Below are 27,945 nucleotides of genomic sequence, written 5' to 3'. Positions count from 1 at the left end.
TCCAGGACCAGCGTTGCCTGGGCCTCTTCTTGCTTGATCTCCGCAGACACAAGGACACCTTCTTGAGAGAGCCTGCGCCCTAGAGACCCCGCGCCCTCCCTCGGCAGCCAATCATCACAGGTTTCTTCCGGACCCAGGAGGTGGAGGACACCGACATAGTGGATCTTGTGGATCCTCCACGAGTTTCTCTGGCCCTACTTGGCCCGAGAGAAGTTACCTCGGACCGAGCCTTTGCACTCCAGCGTACCCGACGCCCTCGACCCCCCCGCTGGTGACGATCACCTCATCAGCTTTAGATCCAGGACATGCTCCACCGCAATCGAGCTACCTTTCCACATGACATAGATGAGGGAGACCTCTCGGCAATACTCGTCAGCCCCATGCTTGACATTTTGGAGAGTGGTATACCATCTAGTCGGAGCTGATGTTGCTCCCATGTTTTTATGTTCTTAGTTTTCGATGACGAGTTTCCATGGATAGTTTTGTATCACCCCAGTGAGATAGCTATATTTATGTTTTCATTTTGTTTTATTTTCCATTCCATGATGAGATATGCCATGGACATGATTGTACGACTTTGGTCTCCTAGGCCCATTGGGTCTTTAGTAGACGCTTAATATATGTTTCTTTCTTTCTTTCTTTCTCTCTCTTCCATAGATCTATCCCAGTGCCTACCCTGACACAGGAGGGGGTTACACTTCAGGGTTGCGGACCTCCGAGCCAGACAAAGACCGGGAGCACCAGGCTACCAAACTCCCAAACTACATCAGAGGAAGATCACAGAGATACAAGCTCGACATCAGCACCATATCCAGGAGCGGCTAGCTCACTTACACTCACACCTGGAGATCATGCTCCGAGGTATTTTTGCCTCACCGTCGCCTATGTATCACATATTAAGTCCCCATTATGGTACTGGTTCCAACTAGACAGATCTGCATTGCACCCTACGCATATAGGTTGCATACTGAGCCTCTAGCAGTAGTGCTCCATCCATCACACCGCCCCACTAGCTCAGTACTTTCATAGTTTATTTCATGCTCATTTTGTCTTTTTTTCTTTTGGACATCCAGAAGACATTGACAGTTGTACATTGATTTGTCTCATAGGTCGAGTTCGGCCTCTAGTAGACGTTAATACAACTTTCTTTCTTTCTTTCTTTCTTTCTCTCTCGGACCAGCACAGAGAGCTCTCACCGACTTCTTCCATACCAGCACTCCGAGGGCCGATCCACGCATCATACCCAGACCACAGGCTAGTGCACGAGCTCGGCCGAGAGGTGTGACACTCGATAGAGCCGCTGAGTTATGCAGAGCTCGACGCCCCAGACCCCATGGCGCTTGCCCACGGCTATGCCACCACAGGAGGATCCGGGCCATCATCTCCCATCATCGCAGGACCCTCTCGCGCTAGCGTAGTTTTACCACCTTGAGCACCATGTCACAGCGGCCCATGAGGGATGTATTAGGGTGATATGAGGGTTCTCTGCTCATGTACCTAGATCAAATTTTATAGTTTTAGATTTTTGTTATGTTTCTTTATAGCTATTTTGTACCCAGGATGATGTGCCTCATGGATATGATGTAACCTTTTGGTCCCCTAGGTCATTTTGGCCTTTTGAAGACGTTAATACAACTCTCTCTCTCTCTCTCTCTCTCTCTCTCTCTCTCTCTCAATTAATTTTTGTAGCAAGTTCATTGCGAAATTCTGAAATTTTAGAGACATCTATTCAATTTGATGCCTGACTTTGGGGTTTTTGTTCAATTTGGGGCAAAATCCCCAAATTGATTGCCCAATCCAAGGAATTTCGGGGGTTTTGGACAAAAACCGCAAATTGGACACCTAATGTGAGTCGAATTGGGCAAATTTCTTGTATCGTCGAACCAATTTGGTAGTTTAGCCCAAAATCGAACAGAAACCCCAAATTCCAATTATTTGATCAACTATGTGTAAATTTGATTCCAAAATTTGGGGGTTGCCAATTTGGGACTAAATCCCCAAATTGATTTTCCAATTCGAGAAATTTGGGGGTTTTAGAGAAAACCCCCAATTTTCTTAATCAAATATGTTTAACTTTGATCCAATTTGGTGCAAAACCCCAAATTGTTCACTAATGTGTGAAATTTGGGCTTACAGATCTCCAATTGAAATTCAAATTGTAATTAATGGGAAGAAAGTCCAATCCGTACCAGAGGGTTCATAGCTTCGGTTGGCCAAAGGTCGAAAAATGGCGTTGCCGCTATCGTGGCGGCGAGTATTCAGGCACTTGTACCCGGCTTATTGCTCACATATCATGGCTTGGCGGGTGCAGAATTGGAGCATGCAAGTTAGTCCTACATGAAGTTTCTGAGAAAGTGATAATCGAGAACAATCTTCCTTGACTTGAGGCAAGTGCTGCAGCAACAACTGCCATGGATGAGGAGTTCTTGGATGCACCTATCCGAGTGGGAGAGGCTCAGCCTAGCTGAAAGAGGTATCGGGTAGATGATGATAGCATGCATGCAGGCACAGGTGAATCTTGTGTTGGCACAGATTCTTCTATACATGGAGCTACCGATTCAGTCTCGCAGATTCCTCGCATTCAAAGTACACTTCGTTCTCGTGTCTTCAAATTCTTGGTTGAAAGGAGTGCCAGAAAGTAGCAGAGATAGAGTAGCACGCACTCTTATTGAGTGCAACATCTCTTTTAATGTGCTTAGGACGGACCAATGGAAGAGGATGGTTTGTGCAATTTCAGCTATAGGTCTGTGTGAGGGCTAGTCGGGGGTCGACTATAACCAGATGCGAATGAGGATGTTAGATAAGGAGAGGGCCATGATTGATGTTGCATTGCAGCCAATACGCGATAGCTGGAGAAAATTTGGGTACACCATATTATCAGATGGTTGGGCTGATATAAGAAGGCGTCATATGATTAACATATTGGTGTCTTCTTGTTTTGGCACATACTTTCTACGTGCCGTGGATGCAGGGAAGGCGGGAGAGTCTATTTCAGATGACTTTATTTTTCAGCATATATGTCAGGCAATCATAGACGTGGGACCAGAAAATGTTGTGTAGGTTGTTACAGATAATGCGTCTAATGGATGGGAGAGTTGGTTGAGGCAGATTTCCCTACTATAGTGTGGACTCCATGTGTTGCGCATTGCCTTGATTTATTGATGGAAGTGTGGGGAAGTTGTCATGGGTGTAGCCTGTCTTGGCGAACGCAAATCGCATCACTACATTTTTCCGTAAAAAGTACAAAGCTCTCGTGCTGTTCCGCAGCAAGAGCCCTCAGCTTGACATGGTGCGACCTTCCAAGACTCGCTTTGCTTATGCATACATAGTTTTGGATAGGTTGCTAAGATTACAGGATCCTTTTCTATCATGTGTGGTTGATAGTGCATGGAAAGCGGAAAAGTCATGGGTCACTTCAGAGCCTATCAAATATATTCAGCGAAGATCTTGGATCCACCATGGGACTACCTTATCATAAATTTAGGAAGATGCAGCTTGAGATAGAGCAATCCAAAGTTGTTTCCCCTGAGAGGCAGCCACGCATAAACTTTAAATCCCGCATTAAGATTTTTCATTGATCTTTTACTTTGTGTAATGTGGTCACTCCGTTTTTTTTTTTTTGGGGTCTTGGTCTCGTCATAATTCAGTAGATCTCTCACATAATCCACACGCGATGGGCATTGATGGCATAACCAATTCAAAGGATAGTAGCTTTGGTGCACCCGTTGTACCGCAAAGATGATATCACAAATAATCCAGAGGTCCCAACACCAAGAGACCTCTACTTAGAGACGTCCTACACTTGAAGAGAAGCATGTGGCTATCAACAAGCAAATGGTCTCTTACATTCATAGTTTGGGTGCATCTTTTAGTAGGACATCCTCTTTGAAGGAAGAGGAGACGAAGGCTTCAATTGATTGGTGGCTCTTATATGGATACAATACGTCCCATTTGCAACAAGTAGCCCTCCAAAGTTGCATGTCGCGGTTTAGAGTCACGAGTCATGCTTGATATTAAATATCAAAAACCTTGCAAGACTGCTCCACTAGTGTGTGCGAACGTAATTGGAGTGCATACTCCTTGATTCACACCAAGTTACGCAATAGGTTAAGTACTCGTCAAATGGAGTGCTTGGTTTATTGTTGAGAAAACCTTCGACTAGTGCGAAATCTCAAGAAACTCGATCATCCCATGCAAGTAGTTAGGAGCTATAGCTATTAGTCTTGTGAGTCATGAAATGTCATGTGTTGTCTATTGACTGTTTGTCTTGTCTCTTGTTGCTAGGTCGATCCCCTATTATTAGAGCACATTGATACAGAAGGTGAGTTGCAAACGACAATGAGAGATGAGCAGGAAGAGATCATTTGGATGCTGCATAGAGAGCTTGAGAGCATTGATCGAGGGGTTACACGAGATCGGTCTAATACCTATGGTATTGAGCTTGTTGGGGTTACTACAGGAGACGACCATATCCAGCCCCGCGCACGTGGCAGGCGAGCCTCTAAACGAGGACGAGGACGAGGAGGTCGAGGATCTATAGCCAACCGTGCAGAGGTATCTATAGCATCGACCACGAGGTTTCACCTCCACAAGATATTGGGACATCTACACTTCCTGATGATTTTTGTCCAGGTGTATCATCCATCGCATAGCTCAAGTATGATTTGGATGGAAATGTGTTAACAGATGCAGATATACCGTCTGATTCATCTTCATCCTCGGGTTTAGTTGCTGATGAGTGATTAGCACGCTTTTGCAGCATAGGTTGACCGGGGCACTTTTTACTCTCTTTAGGAGAGGCTTTTTCTGCCGTGTCCTTTTTTCTATTTATTATGTTCGCTTTGTATAGCGCTTATGCACTCATGACATCAAACACACGTGACATTGTCGTTTGATTTTGATGTATCATGTATTTCTACTTAGTACTATCTACTTGAATTGTCAAATTCTAATCATGGTGTATTTGGGTATATCTGGACATTGTTTATGTTGTGAGTGCTAAATTTGAAATTCTTAGATAGGGTGAAATGCTAGAATGTGATATGTGTTGACACATCACTTCTTGTCTATCAAAGGATATTAGATATAGAGTCTAGACTTTGAGCTTTCTTGACCAATCACACACACACACACACACACACACACACGCACGCACGTATGATTTTAACATTAAAAAGTATGTAACGTTTTTTACGTGTACTTTATCAGTCGGCAACGTTCTATACCACGTTTTAAACTCCTCCAAATAGTCTGTCAATAAAGCCGGATAGTTGTCGAAGAATTCTTTGTCAAGCCATACCACTTCGTGGGTCCCTCGGTCTTGAAACTTTGTGAGGAATGTCTTTTGTCTTCTGCTTGAGCCATGCTTGAAGCGGTGCAAAAGGATTTGTTTTGGAACCATCACTTCAGCTCCATCAACTATATCTGGTTCCGCTTCGTCTTTCACTTCTGAAGAGATTGGACTTGCATACGGTTTTAGCCAACGGACATGGAACACATCATGCATAGTCCAACTTGGAGGTAGCTTCAACTTCATTGACACCTCGTATATCTTTTTTGGATGGGAAATGGTGAAGCTTCGGAATGATAACTTTGGGCATCGCTTGCCCACCTGTTTCAGTCGTTTCCGTTTCTAACAAAGCCACCTTAAGGTTCTTGAATGCCTCCAACGCTCGTGGAGTATTCGGATAGTGAGTCCGTTTCGTATGGAAGGCTGTCTTGGGGATGTCCCCCTCAACAATCCTCATCAAATCTAATTTCGAGTACACCTTGGTTCCATTATATCCACTCTTCAAATCTAATTTCGAGTACCACCACTCTTCAAATCTAATTTCGAGAACACCTTGGTTCCATTATGCTTCTCTAGAATATAATCTATTTGAGGCATTGGGAACTTAATTTCGAGAACACCTTGGTTCCATTATGCTTCTCTAGAATATAATCTATTTGAGGCATTGGGAACTTAGTCTTGATAGTTAGCTTATTGGGTGCACGATAATTGACACACAATCGAGAAGAACCATCCTTCTTCCTGATGAACACATTGGGACTTATGAAGTTAGATTGCAACAGTTCTTGGAGTTGGCAGTCCAACACCGATTCCATTGCCTTGGACAAGCGGTATGGAAACTTGCTCAGGGGATATGAGCCTGGGAGGAGGGTCCTCTGGTCTAGACGGGGGGAGCTGGGGACGGAGATTGTCTTGAAGTAAAATCTTTTGGAACTTCTCATGGAGAGCTTGGTACTTCTCTGAAGCACTGACCACCGTCTGGGTAGTCTGGATGTATGTAATCGCACACTGTGCGCCTTTTCTGATTTCTCGTTTAGCTTGTAAATGGCTTATGAGAGGAAAGTTCGGGATTCCTGGCTCACACTTAGTGGTCACTGAGGCTTTGGACACATTCCGGATAATCCAAAAAGTGTCCCTGTCCTAATCGATATTTGGCTGAAACTTGTGAAACCACTAAATTTCTACAAGAGGGGAAACCATAAAATCTCGCATAAACTCTGCCTTGAATCACCAATTTGGCACCTTGAGCTTCAAACTTGATGCTCGTCGTCATGCCTGTGCTAAAACCCTCAACTTTCTTGTCCATCGAAGTCAAGACGAAACGGGCTTGCCGAGCAGCTTGTTCCGTGACCACATCCTCTGTGCTGCCACTGTCAAACAAGACGACTCCTCTCTGGCCACCTAAGTAGCCAAAGGTCTTGAGCAATTCGTTGCGCTCTGACTCTTGATCTTGGGTGCCCTTCTGCTTATCTTCGAGCTCTCAGTTAACGATATAACTAGCCGAAGTACTAGGATCTGAAGAACTAGGGACAGCTGCTGGGGTTTGTGTGGGAGATGGGCTCACCACGGAAGCCGTGGAGGCTAGGGTGGTTGTCTGTGGAGTGGTAGTTTTCTTTGGACAATCCCTAGAAGTGTGTCCGTTTGTGTGACAAAAGAAACACCTACCCTTCTTCTTGTATTGAGCTGTTTCCTCAGTACTCAATTTCCCACCGGTCTTGGTTGCCTGAGCTTTCTGGTCTGGAGTAAGCTTGGGTGCATTGGTCAAGTTCGTGGAGCTAGAGGCTTCCGTACTCTGTCCTGGGGACGACCCCGTCTGGTTCCAGCCTTTTCCCCTCGAGGCGGTTGCCTTGGGAGTGGCAGGCTAGGAAGTGTTGGGCTTTTTGCCATTGTGCTTCATTTCAACATTCTACGCAAGCGAGAACGCGTCTTTGAAGGTGGTTGGCCTAAACATACGTACCTTCCATTGGATTTGCGCATCCGGGTCATAAAGGAACTGCCCTTTCTTGTCCTTGTTAGATAAGCCTAATTGCAAACATAAGTTCGAAATCCTATTGGCAGACTGTAGGACTAGTTGCTCGTTTTGACGCGCCCCCCTAAACTCGTCTTTGAGTCGCTCAAGGTAATGGGGAGGTAGAAACCGCTGCTTAAGGTTGAGGAGAAACTTGTCCCAAATATAAGCTGCCATACCTAGTCTGGTGTGGGTATGAGTCCATTGGGTCTACCAAGGAATGGCCTCACCTTCCAAGTACCAACTAGCCAAGATCACTCTGTCAGGATCATTTTTTGTAACTGCGACAAAACAAGCTTCAAACTGATTCAACCATGAATAAAGAGTTGTGGGGTCGAGTTTACCATTATATTTACTGAAGTTCATTTTCTCGGGAAAATGACTTGAGGAAGCCGTTGGTGTCATTCTTGTGTTGAAAGCTGCAAGGTATCTTTCGTGTTCCACGCGTCGCTTGGCGTCTTCTTGTGCAGTAGCATGGGATGCTGCCACACGGTCTTCCATCATTCGAATCTCCATCGCTCTCATTTGTAACTCGAGCGTCGAACTTGGCTGCGGTCGTTTGGCTGCGGTTGTAACCCTTCAAAAGGGTCATTCAGTGGAGGATCTGCTGGTGGGATTTGGGAAACGTAAGGAGAGCGAGGAGGAGACGGAGAAAAAAGGGTTGGAAAACAGATGCGCTCTTCTAGGGCCAAGATGTGCGCCTTCTGCTCTTCCATTTTGGTGCTCTGTTCTGCGATTGCTCGCATCATCTCCTGGAACATATCCTGCACACTCAAATATACTGCCCTCGAAGGACAGCCTTGTGCACTTTGTTTCGAAGTTCTAGCTCGCCATAGTAGGAAAACACACTTCCTTTTTGGAGCGCAATTTGACTATCCACTGTGTGTGTGGGAGACTTCCGGAAGTTGAAAACCAACCGTCCTTCTAGGGATAGGAGTCATACTGAAAGGGATGGTCAACCGGAGTCTAGAAACCAACCACGCAAGCGAGTTTTTTTTTTTTTGGGGGGGGGGGGGGGGTTGGCTGAATCTTTACACTTGAAGAAGGCTCTGATACCAATGTAACATATCCTATGTAGGGCCCCCACCACGAATGGTGTATTTGCTTTATTAGAATGATGTAAATCTGAAAATAAAGATGGAATCTTGACCCGCATTAAAGCCTGGTCGTGAAGCATTAAATAGGCCGCCCTTGTTTGGGCCAACCGGCTGGGCAAGGCCTAGGGACCTGTCGGCTGCCTGGCCAGGCCCCCTAGGCAGCCTGCCCAGCCCACTCTAGGGCTGGTGGGCAAGGCCTGGGGCCCTCCTGGCCCCTTGGGGTGGCTCTAAGCCTACCCCATGCCCATGCAAGAGCACTAAGTCCTCTTCTAGGGTAGCCCTATGGGCTGGACCCCTTTTCTAAATGCAAATCCTACATGCTTCTACATATGCCTGGCATCCGGTTGCAAACCAGATACACAGATCATCTGACATCATTCCAGAGGGAGACTCATAGTACGGACTGGCACTGCTTCATGTGCAAGACAATGCACACGTGACCTCGGACACGTAGAGTGGAACCCTGGCTGACTGGTCCCAGATTGGGCTCACATGGGACCAATTTCCACTCCAGGTCCTGCACCTTCTTGTTTAGATATGTCTACGTGCATCGAAGTGCGGGATGCACGTGACAATGACTGACTGCTGGCTGTAAAAAGCCAGGACTGAATTGATTACTTGTATTCAATGTTTTTTTTAGTACTAAAAAAAGACATGTAATTTTTAGTACTAAAAAAAGACATGTAATCGGAACTTTAAATTCTTTTATTTAGATTTCATGATAGTTGGATGTGAATATATGCAAGATGATGTGTTGTTTCCTGTTCCCGTTTCTCCCCTTAGACCGCCTATTCGAATGTTTGTGTTTACGGCATTGCTGTCCAGCATACCTCTAATAGTATGACATGCATACATGAAAGTTGCTGGTTTGGATTAGATGTTGTGTGGCTTCTCACAAGAAGATGGTTTCTTCACTAATGCAATAATAACATTTACAGTCTGTTCATGGGTATTGCTTTTTAAAAAACCATAAGTGATGTTTTGGATCTTCTAATCTCAGTTAGTCACTGTTGTTTGGTGCACTTCTAGGAGGGATTTTCTTGAAGATGATACTAGCTTGACTTTTATGCGATTGATTTGACAGATATGCATTACCACAAGCACTTCAGCTGGTTTAGATCAGATATTACCTTGGCTATTTTATCATCAAGTTATTGGCGTTACCAATTTTTTCCTGTTTGTCGAGGGCAAGGCTGCATCTGCAAATGTTTCAGCTGTTCTAGCAAATGTTCCTGTAAGCTTTCCTCAGGACTCCTTGTAATTCAGAATGGTGTACTTCAAATGTCCAATGATTTTGTTTTTCACATTTACTGGTATTAAAATTTTTATATGAAAAACCAGCGAACAGGCTGAATTACATGCTCAGGCCGCCAAAAGAGGAAAAAAAACACTGGGGAGGGTAGTCCCCTCCGTGGCTTGCCGCCCTTAGAGGAAACTACCTCATACGGGTCGCGTGGAGGGAGGGGGGGGGGTGTGTTGGGGGAACCCAAACTAGTGGCCTAAAATGCCATTTGAGATCACTGGCATTATCTGATAGGATGGGGCCATGCTACCAGATGCGTAGGAAGGCCTCTTGACGTTTTTTGCATGCGGTCCGAATCTCCCCGTATGGCCACGGAGAGTATGAATGATATTTGTCCATATGGCACGGATGGATTCTGCTTGGGGTGGGGGGGGGGGGTGGGGCGGGGGGGTTTGGGGGGCAGCAATGGTCTCACTTCATCATACCCGCCAAATGTGCCGTGCCGCTATGCTGCTAATGATCTTCCACTTGACAAGTGTCGGGGGACCAAGCCTGTATTGGAGAGTCGGGGGTGGGGATAGACTCCATCCTGCAATGTGTGAGCATGAGGGCGTGGCCATCAGCGGTCTCCTAATAGTGGAGGGCGGGACCTGACTTTGTCAACCAGGCGACTGCCTCACAAGTGATGATGTGGGAGGAACCCTGAGAGGTGGTGAATAGACGAAGAATCCTCAGCCAAACGTGCTGCACTCTGGGGCAGTCCCAAAGGGAATGTTGCTTTGCGACTCTTGGGGATGGCTGCACCTCATCTACTGCGCTGGACGACCACCAATGGCCAGGTACGTGCCAACTGCTAAATTCGTGTGAGCTACCTGCAGAGGAACAGAGTGACCTTTCGAGGTCGGAAGCTGTTCCACATTCGCTTTCAGTAGTCTCTGAGGAAGGTAGGTGAGATGCCGTGGGAGGACTGATGGTCTGCTGAAGTGGGAGTACCATCAATCTCATGCATCTGTATCTGGCAGCCTAGCCTCACGGAGTAGTCTAAAAAGGGGGTGGTGAAGCTCTCAGGGCTAAAACGCTATGACCACTCCTACTCTCCGGAGTCCCACTGGATCTGTGTCAAAGGTTGGCTCTCCCAGAGCGAGAGCTGTCGTCTCACTCCATCATACCCGCCAAATGTGCCATGCTGCTATGCTGTTAATGATCTTCCACTTGACAAGTGTCGGGGGACCAAGTCTGTATTGGAGAGTCGGGGTTGGGGATAGACTCTATCCTGGAATGTGTGAGCGTGAGGGTGTGGCCATCAGCTGTCTCCTAATAGTGGAGGGCGGGACCTGACTTTGTCAACCAGGCGACTGCCTCGCAAGTGACGATGTGGGAGGAACCCTGAGAGGTGGTGAATAGACGAAGAATCCTCAGCCAAACGTGCTGCACCCTGGGGCAGTCCCAAAGGGAATGTTGCTTTGCGACTCTTGGGGGTGGCTGCACCTCATCTACTGCGCTGGACGACCACCAATGGCCAGGTATGTGCCAACTGCTATTTTCGTGTGAGCTACCTGCAGAGGAACAGAGTGACCTTTCGAGGTCGGAAGCTGTTCCACATTCGCTTTCAGTAGTCTCTGAGAAAGGTAGGTGAGTTGCCGTGGGAGGACTGATGGTCTGCTGAAGTGGGAGTACTGTCAATCTCATGCATCTGTATCTGGCAGCCTAGCCTCACCGAGTAGTCTAAAAAGGGGGTGGTGAAGCTCTCAGGGCTAAAACGCTATGTCCACTCCTACTCTCCGGAGTCCCACTGGATTCGTGTCAAAGGTTGGCTCTCCCAGAGTGAGAGCTGTCTCGGGCTATTTCTGTCGGAGGGGGCTTGATGTGCGAGTGGTGCTTATGGTAGCGCTGATGATTCAGACACTCTGAAGTGAGCCACCGCTAAAGTCCTTTGTTGGGGAGGGGGGGGGGCGTAATGGTCTCACTCCATCATACCCACCAAATGTGCCATGCCGCTATGCTGCTAATGATCTTCCACTTGACAAGTGTCGGGGGACCAAGCCTGTATTGGAGAGTCGGGGGTGGGGATAGACTCTATCCTGGAATTTGTGAGTGTGAGGGCGTGGCCATCAGCTGTCTCCTAATAGTGGAGGGTGGGACCTGACTCTGCCCCGCAAGTGATGATGCGGGAGGAACCCTGAGAGGTGGTGAATAGACGAAGAATCCTCAGCAAATGTGCTGCACTTTGGGGCAGTCCCAAAGGGAATGTTGCTTTGCGACTCTTGGGGGTGGCGCTGGACAACCACCAATGGCCAGGTATGTGCCAACTGCTGAATTCTTGTGAGCTACCTGCAGAGGAATAGAGTGACCTTTCGAGGTCGGAAGCTGTTCCACATTTGCTTTCAGTAGTCTCTGAGGAAGGTAGGTGATATGCCATGGGAGGACCGATGGTCTACTGAAGTGGGAGTACCGTTAATCTCATGCATTTGTATCTGGTGGCATAGCCTCACCGAGTAGTCTAAAAAGGGGCGGTGAAGCTCTCAGGGCTAAAACGATCTGTCCACTCCTACTCTCTGGAGTCCCACTGGATCCGCGTCAAAGGTCGGCTCTGCTAGAGCGAGAGCTGTCTCGGGCTATTTCTGTCTGAGGGGGCTTGATGTGCCAGTGGTGCTTATGGTAGCTGATGATTTAGACCCTCTGAAGTGAGCCACCGTTAAAGTCCTTTGTTGGGGAGAGAGTGAGGTGCCCATGGCATCTGACTCGGAAAATGAGAGCCGATCCCCAAGCTGATGCTAGAACTGCGAGAGGGATGTCGTGGCGTGTGAAAGCTCACAGCCACTAGGGAGGGGAGGGGTCTTGTACCGGGGTTCGCCGGTTGGGGGGATGGCCCAGTCGATGGTAAGGATGATTTTCTCTCTGCCTTAGATCTCAACAAAACGCTTGTCTCGAACCTCCCGAGGAAGCCGCTTGAAACTAGTCCACTCACCAAGAGACTGGGCAGGGACCGAGTTGAGGGGGCCCCAAACTATGTGAGAGCGCACGCCCAAAGGGTGGTCGCTAGGCATCCTGAAGAGGCGGTTTCAGATCAGTTGGTGGTGCTGGTGGAGTCTGCGAGGCTGGGAGGGGCTGCTGAAGGGCTAGCTTGAGGTGGCCCCAAGCTCTCATCGAACCAGCTGCAAATCTGTCCTCAAAAGTAGTGCTGAGGCCTCGGGATCGGACCTCCGTGAAGATCCATGTGCTGAATATCCTAAGCTATGGAGGCTGAAACATCTTCATGACATATGAGTGTGTGTTCAAAAAGATAAGAGAGAGAATACAAAGAATAAAGCTCTTCGAGAGTGGAGTACACAACTCAATGATGTGATAGTTTGCTTGATTTCTTCAATGAAGTACATGCACACACAAATATCTAGATATTACACGATGCAATGATGTGATAGTTTGCTTGATTTTTTCAATGAAGTATGTGGACCTTTATAGGTTACAAAGGTTGCTCCAACAACATCACTGGTTATGTCAAGCACACACAAATATCTAGATATTATTTGATACCCCTCTAAGAGGTGGTTCACACCTAGACAAGACACTTACACATTGCCACTCTCTAAAAGGTAGTTCACACACACGCGCACGCGCGCACGCAGACACACACACACCCACCCACCCACCCACCCACCCACCCAAGCAATACCTTGATCCCAACACCATCACACACTGGGAGCGGAGGGGCACCAACAAGTGAGGGGGTCCGAGCTGAGATCCTGTCAATCAGAAAAGCCTTTTAGGTCTCACCACTAGGCAGAAGGGCTCTGACGATCAACTTGTCGAGGAGGGCTCTGCTCTGCACAGGTGGGTCAATGATGCCCAATCCTCCACGTGTCCAAGGCTGAGTGGTCACCCTCCAAGCCACCTTAACCCAAGGTGGCTAGACCCTGGCCCATAGAAAGTTTCGGATCAATCGCTAAACTTGATCCAAGCATGCTCAGAAAAATGCCCAGCGAGAAGTGATATACCACATGGTGGTTAGGAGCACATGGTGGTCAGCAGCACATGGTTGGCCACTATCACGTGGCCGGCGAGGGAGAGGCGGGCGGTGCTCCAATACAAAAGCTTCTTCCGAATGCTTAGAAGAAGAGGGGCTAGCTGTTGCTCGGCTAAGATGTGAATCCCAACTTGACATGGGAGGTATCTGATTGGGGTGCTCTTGGGGATCCATTGGAATGACTCAATTGGAGGATGGTGCAGAGAGAAATTGCTCATCACCTCCTCCATGAAGAGGAAGAGGAAAGGGGCGAGGGGGCATCCCTATCTGACTGATCTGGACAGGGGAAACTTGTACTCCTTGGCTCCCTGGATGAGGCCTTTGCTATAATTTGTTGAATACAGGGTAGAGACACCTCTAATCCATCCAGCCGGAAAACCCATCCTAAGCATGGTGCCTTCCAAGAAAGCCCAATCGACTATCAGGCCTTCTTAAAGTCCAGAAGTACAACTGCTGTGTCCTTCCTGCGAAACTTGGTTGAAGCCGTCGCCTCTCAAAAGGTGAAGATGTTATCCTAGATGCTCCTACCTAGATGAAGGTGGTTTGAGTGTCATAGATCAGGCTGGGGAGATGAGGCTGAGGCATCGGCTGATGGCTTTGGTGAGGATTTGTAGGCATTTCCTAAGAGGGGATGGGCTGCCACTGCTGAATCTCCAGAAGATCACCATCCTCCTTCGGAATCAAGTGAATCAGCCCCTCGGAGCGTCTCTCCGGCATGTGTCCTAAGGCCATGACCTCATTGAAGGAGGCCATGAAACTGCCTTCCATGAGATCCCAGTGGTGTTGAAAGAGAGTGACCGGCAAGCCATCCTCGCTTGGACACTTGCCCCGTGGAAGGGCTTGAAGTGAATTGCGCAGCTCAATGAGAGAGAAAGGGAAGCACGAGAGGGCTTGGAGGTGGAGGTCTAGGGGCACCACCTCCTGCGTACGTTGCCAAAGTCTATCCGTTGCCGCCGCCTTTTGCGGGGTGAGGGAATCTGCTGAAAAGAGATCTCTGAAGAAGCTTGTGACTATGGCCCGAACTTTGGGGATCTCCCTCTATGGTACCATTAGGGCTCCTCAGCCTCCAAATCCCGTCTCTGCGATGGTGAGGGTTTGTTGTCTCAAAGAAATCATGGTTGACCCTGTCCCCTTCCTGAGTCCCAAAGGAGGCCCTGGCATGGTACGGATATTCCACCCTCCTCTCCTCCATCGATGGGATCTCCATGTGGGTTGCCTCCAACTGAGACTCCACCCACAAACTGTTTGGGGTCTGCTCCTCTAGCCGCTGGAGGGAGGCTAGGCCCTTGCAGAGACTCCTCTCCTGATATCTGAACATGGATGAGTCTGTCGTGAGCTGCACTCTGTAAAAGGGTGTGTTGATCTCCTGCAGTGCAGAGTCCAGCGCTGTGGGTGCCTCTCCCAGCCTAAAAGTGAGGGACTCCTAAATCTCTACTCTTTTGGCGATCTCTGGGTCCTGGACTAAATAGCGAGGGATGCAGACACTCTGCTGAAACTCTGGTCTCCATGCGTCCTCCAGAAGAAGGACAACTGGCGAATGATCTGACAGGGTGGTGCCTGTGAGAATACCACTCAAACCACCTCTATTGCACGCCCACTCATCCACAAAATCTGTCAACGCGCGAGAAGTTCTGTCCCTGTATCTTCTGGTCTAATTTGGAGAGGCGAAGGCTCCCCGGTGCGCGGCCAAACTCTGGTAAGTGATCCTAGCCCCTCAGGGAGAGGACCAGGTCCTCCCAGGCTGCACTAAAAATTTTATTGTCCCTTAGTAGTAGCTCTATCAAGCAGTTCTTTGGTATCTTCATATTTCTTTGGCATGCTGCAGCTGATGTCACTAGGACGTTGATGGGGAGCTCTCTTTTATCGGGATGGTTTCTCTTCTCAGTATCTTCCTAGGCTACCTTAGCCCCACTTCTAGTTTCTCTTCCACTGCAGGACCTGCTTCTCGTGTATAAGTACCCCTCCCATCCCGTGAACATTCCAAGAGACGATCTGCATAACTAAGGATTGGAGGAGTGAGACCTGCTCAAGACACCCTCACCTTGGAGGGTCTTCGGGGTCAGTTTGGAGGGGAAATAATCACAATCTGACTGGGGCCGGATGTGGACCAGGTGATCCCTGATCTTGTCCTCCATAAAAATCCACTCCACTCTACCCTGCGGTATGCTTGCTCTGTGCTCCATCCATCGCAATAAAGGAAATCTAAGAAGGGTCTCAAAGGGACTGACTGCCACGTGGAGGAACACATACAATATCATCTCCAAGCTCGGGGCGTCGTCTCCATCTGATATTGGAGGCAGGAGCCTAGGGGGCGAAGGAAAGTGGGCAGAGGGGAAGCCGGAAGGCGAAAGGCAATGGAGGGCACAAGCGGAACGGAGGGTGGGCGGGGAGAAGGCCGGCGGCTGCGGCGCGAAAGGGTTTGGAAGGCCGGGCTCAGGCTCGAGCTCGAAGGCGGCAGGGGAAAGAGGGGGGGGGGTGGAGGACCCGATGCACAGAATGCGTAGGAGGGAGGAGGGATGAGGAGGCGAAGGGGGGCGGCAGTCAAATACCAGGCATGCTCCAGCTTGCACAATCCCACAACACTTCATGCAGATCAAGTTTTTGACCTTGCAAACTGATATTAAATTTTTCTTTAACATTGGGGTAAAATAGCTGAATTTCTTGCTTTGGCAGGGAGTCAAACTTGTTTTTCGCACCAAAGAGTTGGAAGAGAAACAATCGAAAAGGTACACGTATATAAAATCGCTTAAAGTGCTTTGCAGCTTGCTACACTATAGTTGAGCATCGATGTTTGACTTTTTCTACTTTAGAGGAGCTCTTTTTCTAGCTGTTTTCCAACTACAACAACGATTTTTAACACATTTGGTAATTGTTTGCAGTCGCATATGGAATGAAACCTGGCTATCGAGCTTTTTCTTTCGGCCTTGTAACTATGAGCTGTTTGTGAAACAATCCCTCAATATGGAGATGGCAATTGTCAAGGGTAAGGTAAGTTTCAGAAGCTTTTGATTGCCACTGTGAGCTATTTTGTTAAAGTGTTTGGCATGTTGAAGATGTTTTGTTGTGATGGAATGTTGATGCTGTAGCTTAGAGGATTCATTCATATAAAGAATTCTCATTGATATATAATTCTGTTGTATCAGCAGTCTTTGTTCAAGTTGTGGCCAGCTGTTTAATTCGACGTTAAGGCTTACACATCCTAAGTGGTTCTTTTTTCCATTCAGCCACCAATTTTTCATTTGGATCTTTTTAGCTACAAGATGTGGTTCCATTTTGCTCATTTGCTAGCCTTTATCATGGCTGACTGGCTGAGTCTGCCCTTCACCACTGGAGGAATGACTGAAACTCAGCATGATGGGCTTACTAATGGAAATGTAACCACAGAAGTGGATAAGTAATATTTCATAATCCTTGAGCTCGTAATGGATGTGGGTAAAAAGATGTCATGGTTTGTAGTGAAGCTGATTGTTGAAGGAAGTCAAGACTGCAACTCTTGTCCTTTAAAGTACGGAAACTTCCCATTTGTTTACGTTGTGCTGTATTAGCAGAGCAGCTGATTGCATATGCAATCTTTGTCCAAGCTGTCACTAGCTGGTGGATATCAACATCTTTCTTAAGCTACCTGTTCTAGTGTGTCAATACTAAGCCTTTGCTTTTATTTGCACCCTCAGCCATGGCTGAATCTGCCCTTCATATCCAGAGAAGTGATAAAAGCGTTTCTGTATGAATATGTGATGAAATTGGACTTACATGATTATGAAAGTGGACATGTTATTCTGCACCTGTCACATGCATCAACTCCAACGCGCATTGCATGTGATATGCTTGGGTTACTCGTTAGAGTAGGGTTTAGCAGAGGAGTTAGGATAAAAGAGACTGTGAATGTAAGGCATGGTGTTGAACAGTAGACTGCTCACCAAAAATAATTCAAGTTTTAAAAATATTTATTAGATCCGACATTAGTCATAAAAGAGAAACGTCCGCAGAAAAGGGAACAACAAAAATCAGCCCCACGAGGAGCCTCCTGTGTACATCCCTTCAAGGAGGTAAAAAGAAAAAACAAACAAGAGCAAGGGCTCCCACTCCGGTTGGCTGCTCTTGGAGGGAGGCTACATTGGGGAAGGGCTGGTCATACAACAGAATCAGCATCAGCTGAATTTTCGTGTGCTGAGTACTAGAGATGGTCGCCTTCTGTCTGCTGATCACCAGGGTGTGCTCGGAATCATGATCGGTTGGAGTACAGCACCTGTAGTGTCCAAAAACGATGAAATGAGGAAGAGCAAGGAGAGATGGGGATTAGTCGTTTTTTCCTCCGGGGAGGGAGAAGATCACATGATCATGCACAAGGTAGGTGGCCAACCACTTGGGCCGCCCACATGTGGGGTGTCCACCCACACTACCAGGCTACCAGGGTGCCCTCTGGGTTAGGCCTTGGGAACTCGGTAAAAATTGTCCACCCATCTTTAATGAATGTGAACCTGCAAAGGTTATAAACATTACAAAGCATTTTAATAAAATAATGCAAGAGTTTTTGAGTGCACTTACCATCTGTTCACAGGCCACAAAACACGTTCGAAGACAGGGCAATCGCACGGTTCATGGGTAGGCGTCATGGAGGGGTTGGACAATCACATGCCAGGCCACTTTGGCCCTTGCAGCACACACATCGCTGCCGGACCACAAGAAGTTGTGGATAAGTCTCTGAACTTGGCTCAATGCATGAGCGGGAAAAGGTCCAGCATGAAGCAATGTACCGCATGATAGCTGTAGGAAGAGGGGGTGAGTGCCTCAAAGTGCAAGCAGGGAGGGAAAAAGGGGCTGACTGGGCAGTGAGGGCAGGAAAAGGGGGGAAAACGTGGGGGCGGCCCTAGCCGTGTAAAGCAGCATGATTAGGGAGGAGGGCGTGGCAGGTGGACAGGAGCAGAAGAGAGGGCGGCAAGGTAGAGGCGGCTGAAGGGCACAAAGGCCCCGTGGGGGGGGGGTGTGCAGCGGAAGGAAGAAAGAAGAAAGAGAGAAAGAAAGAAAACTATATTAACGTCCTTTAGAGGCCACATCTGACCTATAGGACTAATCAGATACATCCATGTGATTACATTCCACTTCGGGGGCAACAAAATGAAAATAAAGATAAAACTAAAAATAGTTCAAATTCCCTACATGATCGTAGGAGAATCCTAGATAACATGAATGATTTCTCTAGCAGCTACTCTTCATTACTACCATGTTTGGTTGTCCTGAAATCTGCAATAACAACTCTACCTCTACGGTAGACTGCTCATTTTCCTTGTTTCCTTGCTTCGTATACTTTATTGAGTTCTTGTTTCCTGTTTTTTAGTTGTGTGGCTGTGAGTTCATCCGCCATCCACACCTTCGTTCCCTTAAGTGACCTTGTTTGCTTCATGACTTTAATTTTGTCTTTCATATCTGCGTACCTCAAAACCACATGTTTTCCTTTGATTGCCACTGAGGGATCTCCAATGTCGATGAAAGGGATAGCTTTGCACAGCTCTCTTTGTAGAATCTCGCATTCCGGGACATAAGTATCATTCGCAATCTCCTCGTCCTCCAATACCTCCACTTGTTTCCAACCCTCTGACAAACCACCCACCCTAATTTCTTTTGCAATCCATTGCTACTCGTTCTCTTCATTAATCTGTGATATTACTTCTTTAATGAGAATTTCTTTAGGCTGTGGATCAAGTAAATTTACCTGTGTGATTTCCTCCCTGTTTTCTTTTTCGTGTTGTTGTTCCTTAATCTGTTTCTCCAGGGTTGAAAGATGTTGTTTTGTCTAATGTAGTTCATTTTGCAAGGCTGAATTTGTTTGCTGAAGATGTTGAATCATGCTCAAGAGGTACCGCTCCCATGGTGATGGTTTTTCATTGGGTTTGGTAGGAGGGGAGATGAGGGTTTCCGAGAAGGTTTTCTTGCTGGCCATGTCAAACTGCTGGACTGTTTGAGAGGTTGCTCTTCACGAACCCCACCCCCATGAGGTGCAAGCCCTTACCTGCTTGGAGGTGGGTTACAACCCTACCCTACAACTAGGGTGAGCAGGTGGGCAATAGGTGCACAGGTCCGTATGTGAGTAGCAAGAGAGATGGGCAACGGGAAAGAGAGAGAGAGAGAGGGAGAGTTATGTTGCTGCCTTGGGGGCCTGAGCTAGGGCGGGTGGGAAACGAGCTAGGGCGGGTGTGGCGAGGGGCTGGCGGGAGGCTGGCGCAGATATGCGAAGGCGAACAGGCGAGGCGAACTGAGCAGAGCAAGGGCGAGGCGAGAGGCTGGAGAGAGAGAGAGAGAGAGAGAGAGGCGGTGGAAGCGAACAAATGGAGAGAGGGGGTGAGTGCCTCAAAGTGCAAGCAGGGAAGGAAAAGGAGGTAGAAGGGCCAGACTGGACAGTGAGGGCAGGAAAAGGGGGAAAAGGTGGGGGTGGCCATAGCTGCGCAGAGCAGCATGACTAGGGTATTGTCACATAGAGAAGATGTGGACACAGATTATAATTCACTCACAGAGTACGAGACATCAAGGTGGTATAGACAAAGGAGCATGCCTGGACTCTACCATGGTCAAACTTCAGTCCACTTCAGGTCATTGAGTAGGAAAGTATGCCATAGTCCTGCGTGAAGTCTGTTTACATGTGAATCTACTCATAAGGCAGAGCAATTTGGGATATGGTTGCAAGTAGAGGCCACTTACAATTTGGCTTTCAAGAGGCACCAACAACCCATTTGTGTGCAACCCCCCCATATCGTTAGATTTCCGAATGTGTGGTTTTCTTCAGGGTGATCCCCTTCTACCCTTGATGTCGTTATTTGTGGATTTGAGTGCTTGAATATTAAGCATGCCGTTTAAGGATGAAGTGAGTTTATGTCAATGTTTGTTCAGGAAGCTGGCATGGATTGGATTATCCATCTTGACACAGATGAGTTGCTTCATCCTGCTGGTGCTGGAGAATATTCTCTAAGGCGTTTATTGGCTGATGTTGAGAAGGATGTTGATATGGTGGTCTTTCCTAACTATGTAAGTGCTCAATATTATTATTTGGATTTTGTTACATTTCACGTCTTTGCTGTGCATCCAAACAGTGGTGTTTCGAAACTTCTGAATCTTTGCAGGAGAGCGCAATCGAACGAGATGACATAAGTGACCCTTTTAGTGAGGTGAGTCTTGTACTTCCTTCAGTTAAGTGTTTTTAAGTTTCACCATTTTAGGATTAGTTGGTTTTTAGCTGAGACATTGCGTTGATGTCTACCACGCTATTTTAGATTTATAATAGGCTCAGCAAACAGGACACTTCTTTTCTCTTTTCTTTGTACAGTGTCTTTGGTTACTTCAAGTGTAGGGTTTTATATCTGTATGGGAAGCATCTTGTCGGCCACTGTTGACAATAGTGTTGTAAAGCATTGGCTGGTGTTAGGAAGGTCACGCTACATTATGCTTAGCCTTAGGAAATTAATGGCCTACCTAGACAACAATAATGAGATCATGAGGGTGAATTGGTGCCATTGCCGTTGTCTGCACCTTCAACGGATTCTTCCTTGCATTGCAAGCTTGTGCATTCATCAACTGGATCTTGCATTTTAATGAAGTGCAACTAACCCTATGACTTGGCATGGTGACATGTTGTTTGGATCCATTTTCGTTTGCAAATTTTTTCCAGTTTCCAAACGTTTTGGGAATCTCGATTTTCATTTTGCCATGAATCCACTCCACAGGGAATCCCATGTGGATCATCGTGCCCTCTAGAAAGCTCCAATCCACCCTATCATAGGCTTTCTCAAACTTGAGAAGAAGCACTATGAGATCTTGTTGGCACATCCTGGCCAAGCGGTCGCCTCCCATGTTGTCTAGAATGCTCTGATCCTAAACAAAGCCTATCTGAGTGTCATGAATCAAATTGGGGAGGAAAGGCCGAAGTCGCTTGGAGATGGCCTTGGCCAAGATCTTATAGGCGGTCCCTAGAAGAGTGATGGGTCTCCACTGCTGGGTCTCCAATCTAGCGAGTGGCCATAGGTGGGTGAGTACGTCGGTGATGCGAAGGTTGTGAAAATGGTGGGAGAGCTCAACTGCCTGTCCCTGGATGGTGGCAGTCACTGACTCAGAGTCCCATTCTATCCCCGGGGCTGCACTCAAGGGGAAAGAGAAGATCATCACACCATTTTTTGGCGTAGAGGGTCTGGAGTGGTGGAAAACCACACAAATCCGGATAGGGGCTATTGTCTCCTCAAACATATTTGTCCCTTCCGTCAGGAGACACTGGAAGAAACTATAATCCATAGGCTGCCCCAAGATCTTGGGGGCCCACCTGGGGACTTTGGCGGGAGAGCCCTCACCGGGGAAGCGGCAATGGTCGGGGGCTGCTAGGGGTCGATGGGAGTGCTCTGGAGAGGTGGAAGAGGGGAGGGGAGGGGGGGGGGAGGATGGGTTCCGATGAGGAGGGCAGGGTAGAAGGAACTGGTGCAGGAATAGTCGGAGGCAAGGATGGAGGGGAAGCGGGAGGGGGCCAATTGGGGCCCCGGGCCGGGGGGGGGTTGTGTTGCAGGAGAGGGTGTGGCTAGGAGTGATCCACCGGAGTAGAAGGCTATTGGGAGTGGCTCGATGGGGGCACAATGGGGTCTGCGGCCTCACTGGACACTGAGAACCGGGGGAGGAATCACGATGGGGAATCGGCTGCCAAATCGGGGTGGAGGCCAGAGGAAACTTCTTCTTTGATGACTTCCTTGCATCGAAGGGCATTCACCAATAGACCATAGTTCCTTACACTTCTCAACAGAATGGAGTTGTGGAACGGAAGAACCAGAACGTAAAAAAGATGGCTAGTGCTTTGTTGCATCAAGCAGGTCCCCTTCCTGATTTCTGGGGTGAAGCTTTGGCTACCTCAGTTTATCTTATCAACCACTCTCTCACTAAAGCGGTTGAGGGAAAGACTCCAGAGGCGGCTTTTACAGGACACAAGCCTTCTGTTTCTCACGTACGTGTTTTCGTTTGTACAGCTTATGTGCATGTCCGAGATTAGAAGAGGACCACACTCACACCGAAGTCAAAGAGGATGATTTTCACAAGCTATAGTCTGAGATCAGGCTACAGTCTGGTACCGCTTTTAGGATCTGGAGGTTGATGACAACATCATTTCCCTGATGCTCGGTTTGATTAGAGCTTGTTTGGCATCGACTCCTCTGTGTTCCGTTACCCACGGCGCCCACGTCACCTGCTCCGTTCGAGCCAGCACGTCCGCCCTCCCTGCGCCTCCGTCTGCTCCGTCCCGGCTGGTCCAGCCTAGCACAAGCACCGGGAGCCTGCGCCTGACTCGTCCATCGCCTTTGTCCCGCCTGCTTGACAAGCGACTCCACCGCCGTGCTGCTCGCCCGATACCTGCCGTCCTCACCTCATTGTCGCCCGTTACAGGCCATTCGCGTTCACTAGCGACTCCAGTGCAGGTCTCCCGCTTGTCCGCCTACCTCTTCGCTAGCCAGCGCCCGTCTGCTCCATCGTCGACTCCAGGCGCCCGCACTTGTGTTTTCCGCTTCTGACCTGTTCGCATCGGTAACGCCTAGCCGACTCCAGCACGCCTGCTGCTCGCCGGCTGGGACCCGTCAGCTCCCCAACATTCCGCCTGCTCGACTACCCAGCACACGCCCGCTCTGGTTGGTCAGACGTTTGCTCTCATCAGTCCTCTGCAACGTACAACATTTGACTCCCTCCAACGTCTCCACCTGCAACGACTGGCCACCTGCAACGACACCTTGCCTGAAGGTATTTTCCTGTAAAAATTTCTAAGTCAAATACAAAATCTGCAGCCATTCCAGTGCAGGCCATATGCAGATTTTGCAGACAATGCTGTGCAAGTCAGATTGAAAGGAAAATTGCAGGTGCAATTTGGGGGTTTTCGAAATTGAGGTCAAAATCAGCAAATTGAACCTCTCTCATTTGCAGAAATTTGGGGGTTTTCAAAATTGAGGTCAAAATTGGCAAATTGAAGCTCATACATTTATACATTTGCAGAAATTTGGGGCTTTTGAGGAAATTGGCAAATTAGATGCACATTGAAGCGATTGGAGTGCATAAAAATTGGGGATTTTCTGATTGGAGCATGTAATTGGGCATTACAGCTGCGATTTGTCGCGTATGTATACACATTGAGTGTAATTGGACAATTTGGTGCAGGTTTACACTTGCTTTGGTTTGCAGGCATACATTTGCGCAGGACATTTGGTTGCCTGGCAGTGCACATTGGTGCTTGGTTTGCTTGCAGTTATACTTTGTTGACATGGCACAGAATGCTACGGATGTATTTGGTGTGCTCACCCAGGAGGACAAGCTGGATGGATCCAACTACTCCCTCTGGAGTTTTATGATCCGTAATTTGCTGGTAGCCAAAGGGCTTTGGGGCATCGTGTGCGGTGATGACACACGCCCACATACCATTCAGCCAGCCACGCCTCAAAGGGGAGGTGCTCAAAGACCTCCTGATGTAGATCCTGCTCCCACACAAGAGCAGAAGAGATGGGACTCTAGAGATGCACAGGCCATGTCATTGATAGCCCTTTCAGTGAAAAGGACTATTATTCCGCACATTCGTTCATGCAAGACATCGAAGCTTGCATGGGACACATTGGAAGCAATGTATCAGGTACGCAACGAGGCAAGAGTTGCCTACTTGAAGAGGCAATTGGATCTTCTTTCTATGGATGAGGGTGACTCTATGGCAGATCATCTCACCAAAGTGAAAGATTTGCAGGAACAATTGCTCAACATTGATGAGGTTATCCCAGACAGACAGATGGTCACCAACACTCTTCATTCTTTACCGCCTTCCTACTTGGGCTTTCACACCTCTCTCAACCTCTCGATGAGAGGAGGTGGTGATCCCGTCACTTTTGAAGAGCTCGTGGGTTTACTCTTGCAGGAAGAGCAAACAAGAGCAAACATATCGAGCAACCGTGGTGGAGAAAAGGCATTTACAGCCAAGGATAAGGGTAAAGCAAAGAGCTTTAAGCATGGGGGACAACAGTCTAGCAAGGCTGGTCATGGACAGCTCTCTTCTAGTGGTGAAAAGTCTGACAAAGGGGATGCAAACAAGCCCAAAAAGAAGGGCAAATGTAAGATCCCTGTTCCCACCGAGCAACGGATTCGGGGTACTGGCAGCGGAAGTAGCGCTTCTCGCGTGGGACAGGGGTCCCACACTCGGGGCCTCGCTCACGGATATCCGGATAAGAGACTAATCCGTCGGTTGTTCCAAAACCGAACCCGGAAAAACTTCCTTTACCGGAAAGCACGGGCGATTCCACCAGGATAACTTTTTACTCTAACGTAGTCAAGATCATTTCTGATCGAGATGATCCGATTACATCTATAAGATACTTAGTCAGTTCAAGGAAGAAACTTGCACTTGGATCATTGGGATCAACGCTTTTTTCCCCATTCAAGAGGCACAGCCGTTGATTCTTATCCATAGAACAGTTACTGTCCGGGATTTATTTATTTTTTTCTTTTCTATCGTAAAAACAAAAGTTTGAGTCTCGGTTTACGGATCCATCAGTCCAGCCTAACCCCATCCAATCCCATGGGTTAGCCAACCGCCCAACCACTGTAGTGATGGGATCCAATTAAAAAAATTTGGTTAGGTTTTGTCCCGGGTACCAAGGAAAAGAGTTCCAAGGCCCCCTAGCCGGATGTTCATGCAAAATAAAACTAGTCACACCACTCACACACCCAATATGAAATTGCCTTTTTTCCAACCAGATTCAATGAAACGAGACCCAAGCAGGGGTCACCCCTTCCTGGACTCACTTCTCCAGTTAGCACTTTAATATACACTCTTAAAAGACAATAGCACAAGACAAAATAGCAAAAAGTAATTAACAACTCTGAGCATAGATAGATGACACCACACTGAGGCCGGAACGGCCGGCCCCCCCCCAAGGAAATGATATTATTACTTGGGAGAATTTGTTACAAGTACACGGGCCCAAGGCCAGATTTCCAATAAGCAATGCACAATGAAAACAAAGTATCAAACCCAAACATGTTTGTTGATGCCGAGTCTGCAGTCACCAAGGGCTGCCCCGTCCATAGCACCTTCCAGAGTCACACTTCGCGTGCAATCCACCCGTCCCTGGCACTACGGATCACGCCGTGCCAGTCCTAGCGATGGGGCACCCTCACGGAGTTGACTCGGTGAATGGAAGAGGAGTCCAGACATAGGAGAGCAGGAGAATTCCTCATTCTTCGCGATGAAAATCTTCTGGAGCCACCGTACAGCCAGTAGGAAGAGTGAAACAACCTGGGCCACTTGTAGGAAATGCGTATGTCCTAAATCCACGCGGATAACCCCACTGGTTTGACCTGCTATACCTGCTGTACCTGCTGCTGTACCTGCTGTACGACCAGAATCAGCAAATAATGAAGGTACTGTACCTGCTGTACCTGCTGTACGACCAGAATCAGCAATTAATGAAGGTACTGTACCTGTTGTACCTGCTGTACCTGCTGGTGTACCTGCTGTACCTGCTGTACGACCAGAATCAGCAATTAATGAAGGTACTGTACCTGCTGTACCTGTTGGTGTACCTGCTGTACGACCAGAATCAGCAATTAATGAAGGTACTGTACCTGCTGTACCTGCTGTACCTGCTGTTGTACCTGTTGTACCTGCTGTACGACCAGTTTCATGAGAATAATGAGTGCTCCAGCCTGTTTTCTCTAAATCCCAGCCAACAATTGTGTTTTCTTCCTCCAAAATGCAAGGGAGAGGGCTGGAAGTGAGGCGCCTTCCTCCCATGCAAAAGATTGGGTGTGGTAGGTGGGGTAGGTGGCCAACCCCCACCCCACATGCTATAAAAGGGTGCCCAGGCCAAAAGAGGGTGCCCACACTTATAAAGTGTCCACCTACTTTTAATGAAGTATGAAACCTGTAAGTTATAAGGCTTATAACTTAAAACTCTTATTTAAATAAGGATTTCCCACCTGTTCACACGCCACAAAACCTGTCAGAAGACAAGGCATTCCACGGCTCACGGGAGGGCGTCCCCGACCCCTGAGCTAGACACACATGTCAGGCATGCAAACGAAACCAGTTCACGCGAAAACATTTCAAAGGCAGGCAAACATGAGTGCACAATGCAACATTGTTAAAGGATAATCTCCGTTCATGTACTTGCACAATACTTGACATTTCCGGGCACAAACAGGCCCACCGGAAAGTCAATTCCAGGTACACACAGTGTACAATCCACCCGTCCCTGGCACTACGAATCACGCCGTGCCAGTCCTAGCGGTGGTAATCCAGAAACATACACCGTGTGCAATCCACCCGTCCCTGGCACTACGAATCACGCCGTGCCAGTCCTAGCGATGGAGCACCACTACGGAGTATGCTCATCCAGAGCCCAAAGCTCACACAAGAAGATAAGAGGACCATTAGATAGCTCAATGGTGACATCTCCCCGTCTTCTAAACAGTTGTCCGCAACTGAAAAGCTTCCAAATAGTCATGGAGAAGCTGCGGATAATCTTTGAAGTAGTCCTCATCAACCCACTTAGCATCAATGGGGAGATAGTTCTTGAACTTCACCAAATAGCGTCTTACAAGCTTGCCTGCAGATAGCTTACGCTCTTTATGAAACACAATCTGCTCTGGTTGCAAAATCTCTTCCAACTCATCCACTTCTGGTGGATCCTCAATGATAGGAAGACTTGGTTCCGGACCCACATACTTTCGTAAGAGGCTAACATGGAAAGCATTATGTATCTTCCAATGGGATGGCAATGCTAAACGAAAAGCAACTTCATTGATCTGCTCAATGACCTTGAAAGGCCCATAATACCTGGATGAGAGCTTGGGAAACATCCTCTCCTTACCAGATCTCTTACGGAGTCTAGCTTTTTCGAATTTCAGCAATACCCAATCATTTACCTTGACATCCAAATGCTTTCTATGCTTGTCTGCAGCCTTCTTATGCTTCTCTTGAGAACGGGCTATGGCTGTCCGTACCTGTGCAAAGGCAATATCCAAGTCCCTGACAAAGTCATCAGCAGCAAAAATCTCATCCTTAGTACGTAGGATGGGAGGCAATACCACTTTGCCATAAACTATCTCAAAGGGAGCCTTCCCAGTAGAAGCATGCACCGTGTTATTGTATGCAAACTCCACAAGTGGCAAATAGCACCTAAACAATCTCCACATGCATCACATTCCACAAAGAATGGCTTGTGCAAGTCAGGAATGATCAACACGGGCCCAGATATGATTGCATCCTTTAGTGAATAGAAAGCTTTGCTTTCCAAT

The 27,945-nt window shown here is 47.8% G+C and overlaps 2 protein-coding genes across 4 annotated transcripts in view; one reads left to right on the top strand and one right to left on the bottom strand.

Moving 5' to 3' along the window:
* The window catches only part of LOC147639580 (glycosyltransferase-like At2g41451), an 89,519-nt gene that overhangs the window by 22,868 nt on the left and 38,706 nt on the right, over window positions 1-27,945 (top strand). Inside the window, exons 2-6 of the mRNA XM_086825603.1 lie at window positions 9,480-9,629; window positions 16,336-16,388; window positions 16,542-16,650; window positions 20,545-20,679; window positions 20,775-20,819. Coding sequence (XP_086681729.1) covers window positions 9,480-9,629; window positions 16,336-16,388; window positions 16,542-16,650; window positions 20,545-20,679; window positions 20,775-20,819 — 492 coding nt within the window. The remainder of the gene's footprint in view (window positions 1-9,479; window positions 9,630-16,335; window positions 16,389-16,541; window positions 16,651-20,544; window positions 20,680-20,774; window positions 20,820-27,945) is intronic.
* Window positions 25,580-26,866, bottom strand: LOC147639582 (uncharacterized). Of its 3 annotated transcripts, none has more exons than XM_086825576.1 (3): window positions 26,281-26,866; window positions 26,077-26,217; window positions 25,580-26,034 (listed from the first exon to the last, which is right to left on the bottom strand). In XM_086825576.1, exons 1-3 carry the CDS (start codon window positions 26,438-26,440, stop codon window positions 25,781-25,783), a joined length of 555 nt encoding a protein of 184 aa, XP_086681702.1. In that variant the 5' UTR covers window positions 26,441-26,866; the 3' UTR covers window positions 25,580-25,780. The 3 variants fall into 3 exon arrangements, with proteins under 3 accessions (XP_086681702.1, XP_086681718.1, XP_086681710.1); XM_086825592.1 differs by having other exon boundaries at window positions 25,580-26,085; window positions 26,146-26,217; XM_086825584.1 differs by having other exon boundaries at window positions 26,290-26,866.

This window comes from Cibotium barometz, chromosome 3 (genome assembly GCF_041138505.1).
Source record: "Cibotium barometz isolate CiBa-2024 chromosome 3, ASM4113850v1, whole genome shotgun sequence".
NCBI lineage: Eukaryota > Viridiplantae > Streptophyta > Polypodiopsida > Cyatheales > Cibotiaceae > Cibotium > Cibotium barometz.
The sequence above is the reverse complement of the archived record's forward strand: the minus strand, read 5'-3'. Positions and strand labels throughout refer to the sequence as shown.

What these genes read in the sequence shown, in the direction of transcription:
- LOC147639582 (XM_086825576.1), bottom strand. Translation starts at nt 26,440, where the DNA reads ATGGGAGGAAGGCGCCTCACTTCCAGCCCTCTCCCTTGCATTTTGGAG. An exon ending in TACAACAGCAGGTACAGCAG is followed by an intron (nt 26,218 to 26,280) that starts GTACAGCAGGTA and finishes GTACACCAACAG; the next exon opens with GTACAGCAGGTACAGTACCT. An exon ending in TCGTACAGCAGGTACAGCAG is followed by an intron (nt 26,035 to 26,076) that starts GTACAGTACCTT and finishes GTCGTACAGCAG; the next exon opens with GTACAGCAGCAGGTACAGCA.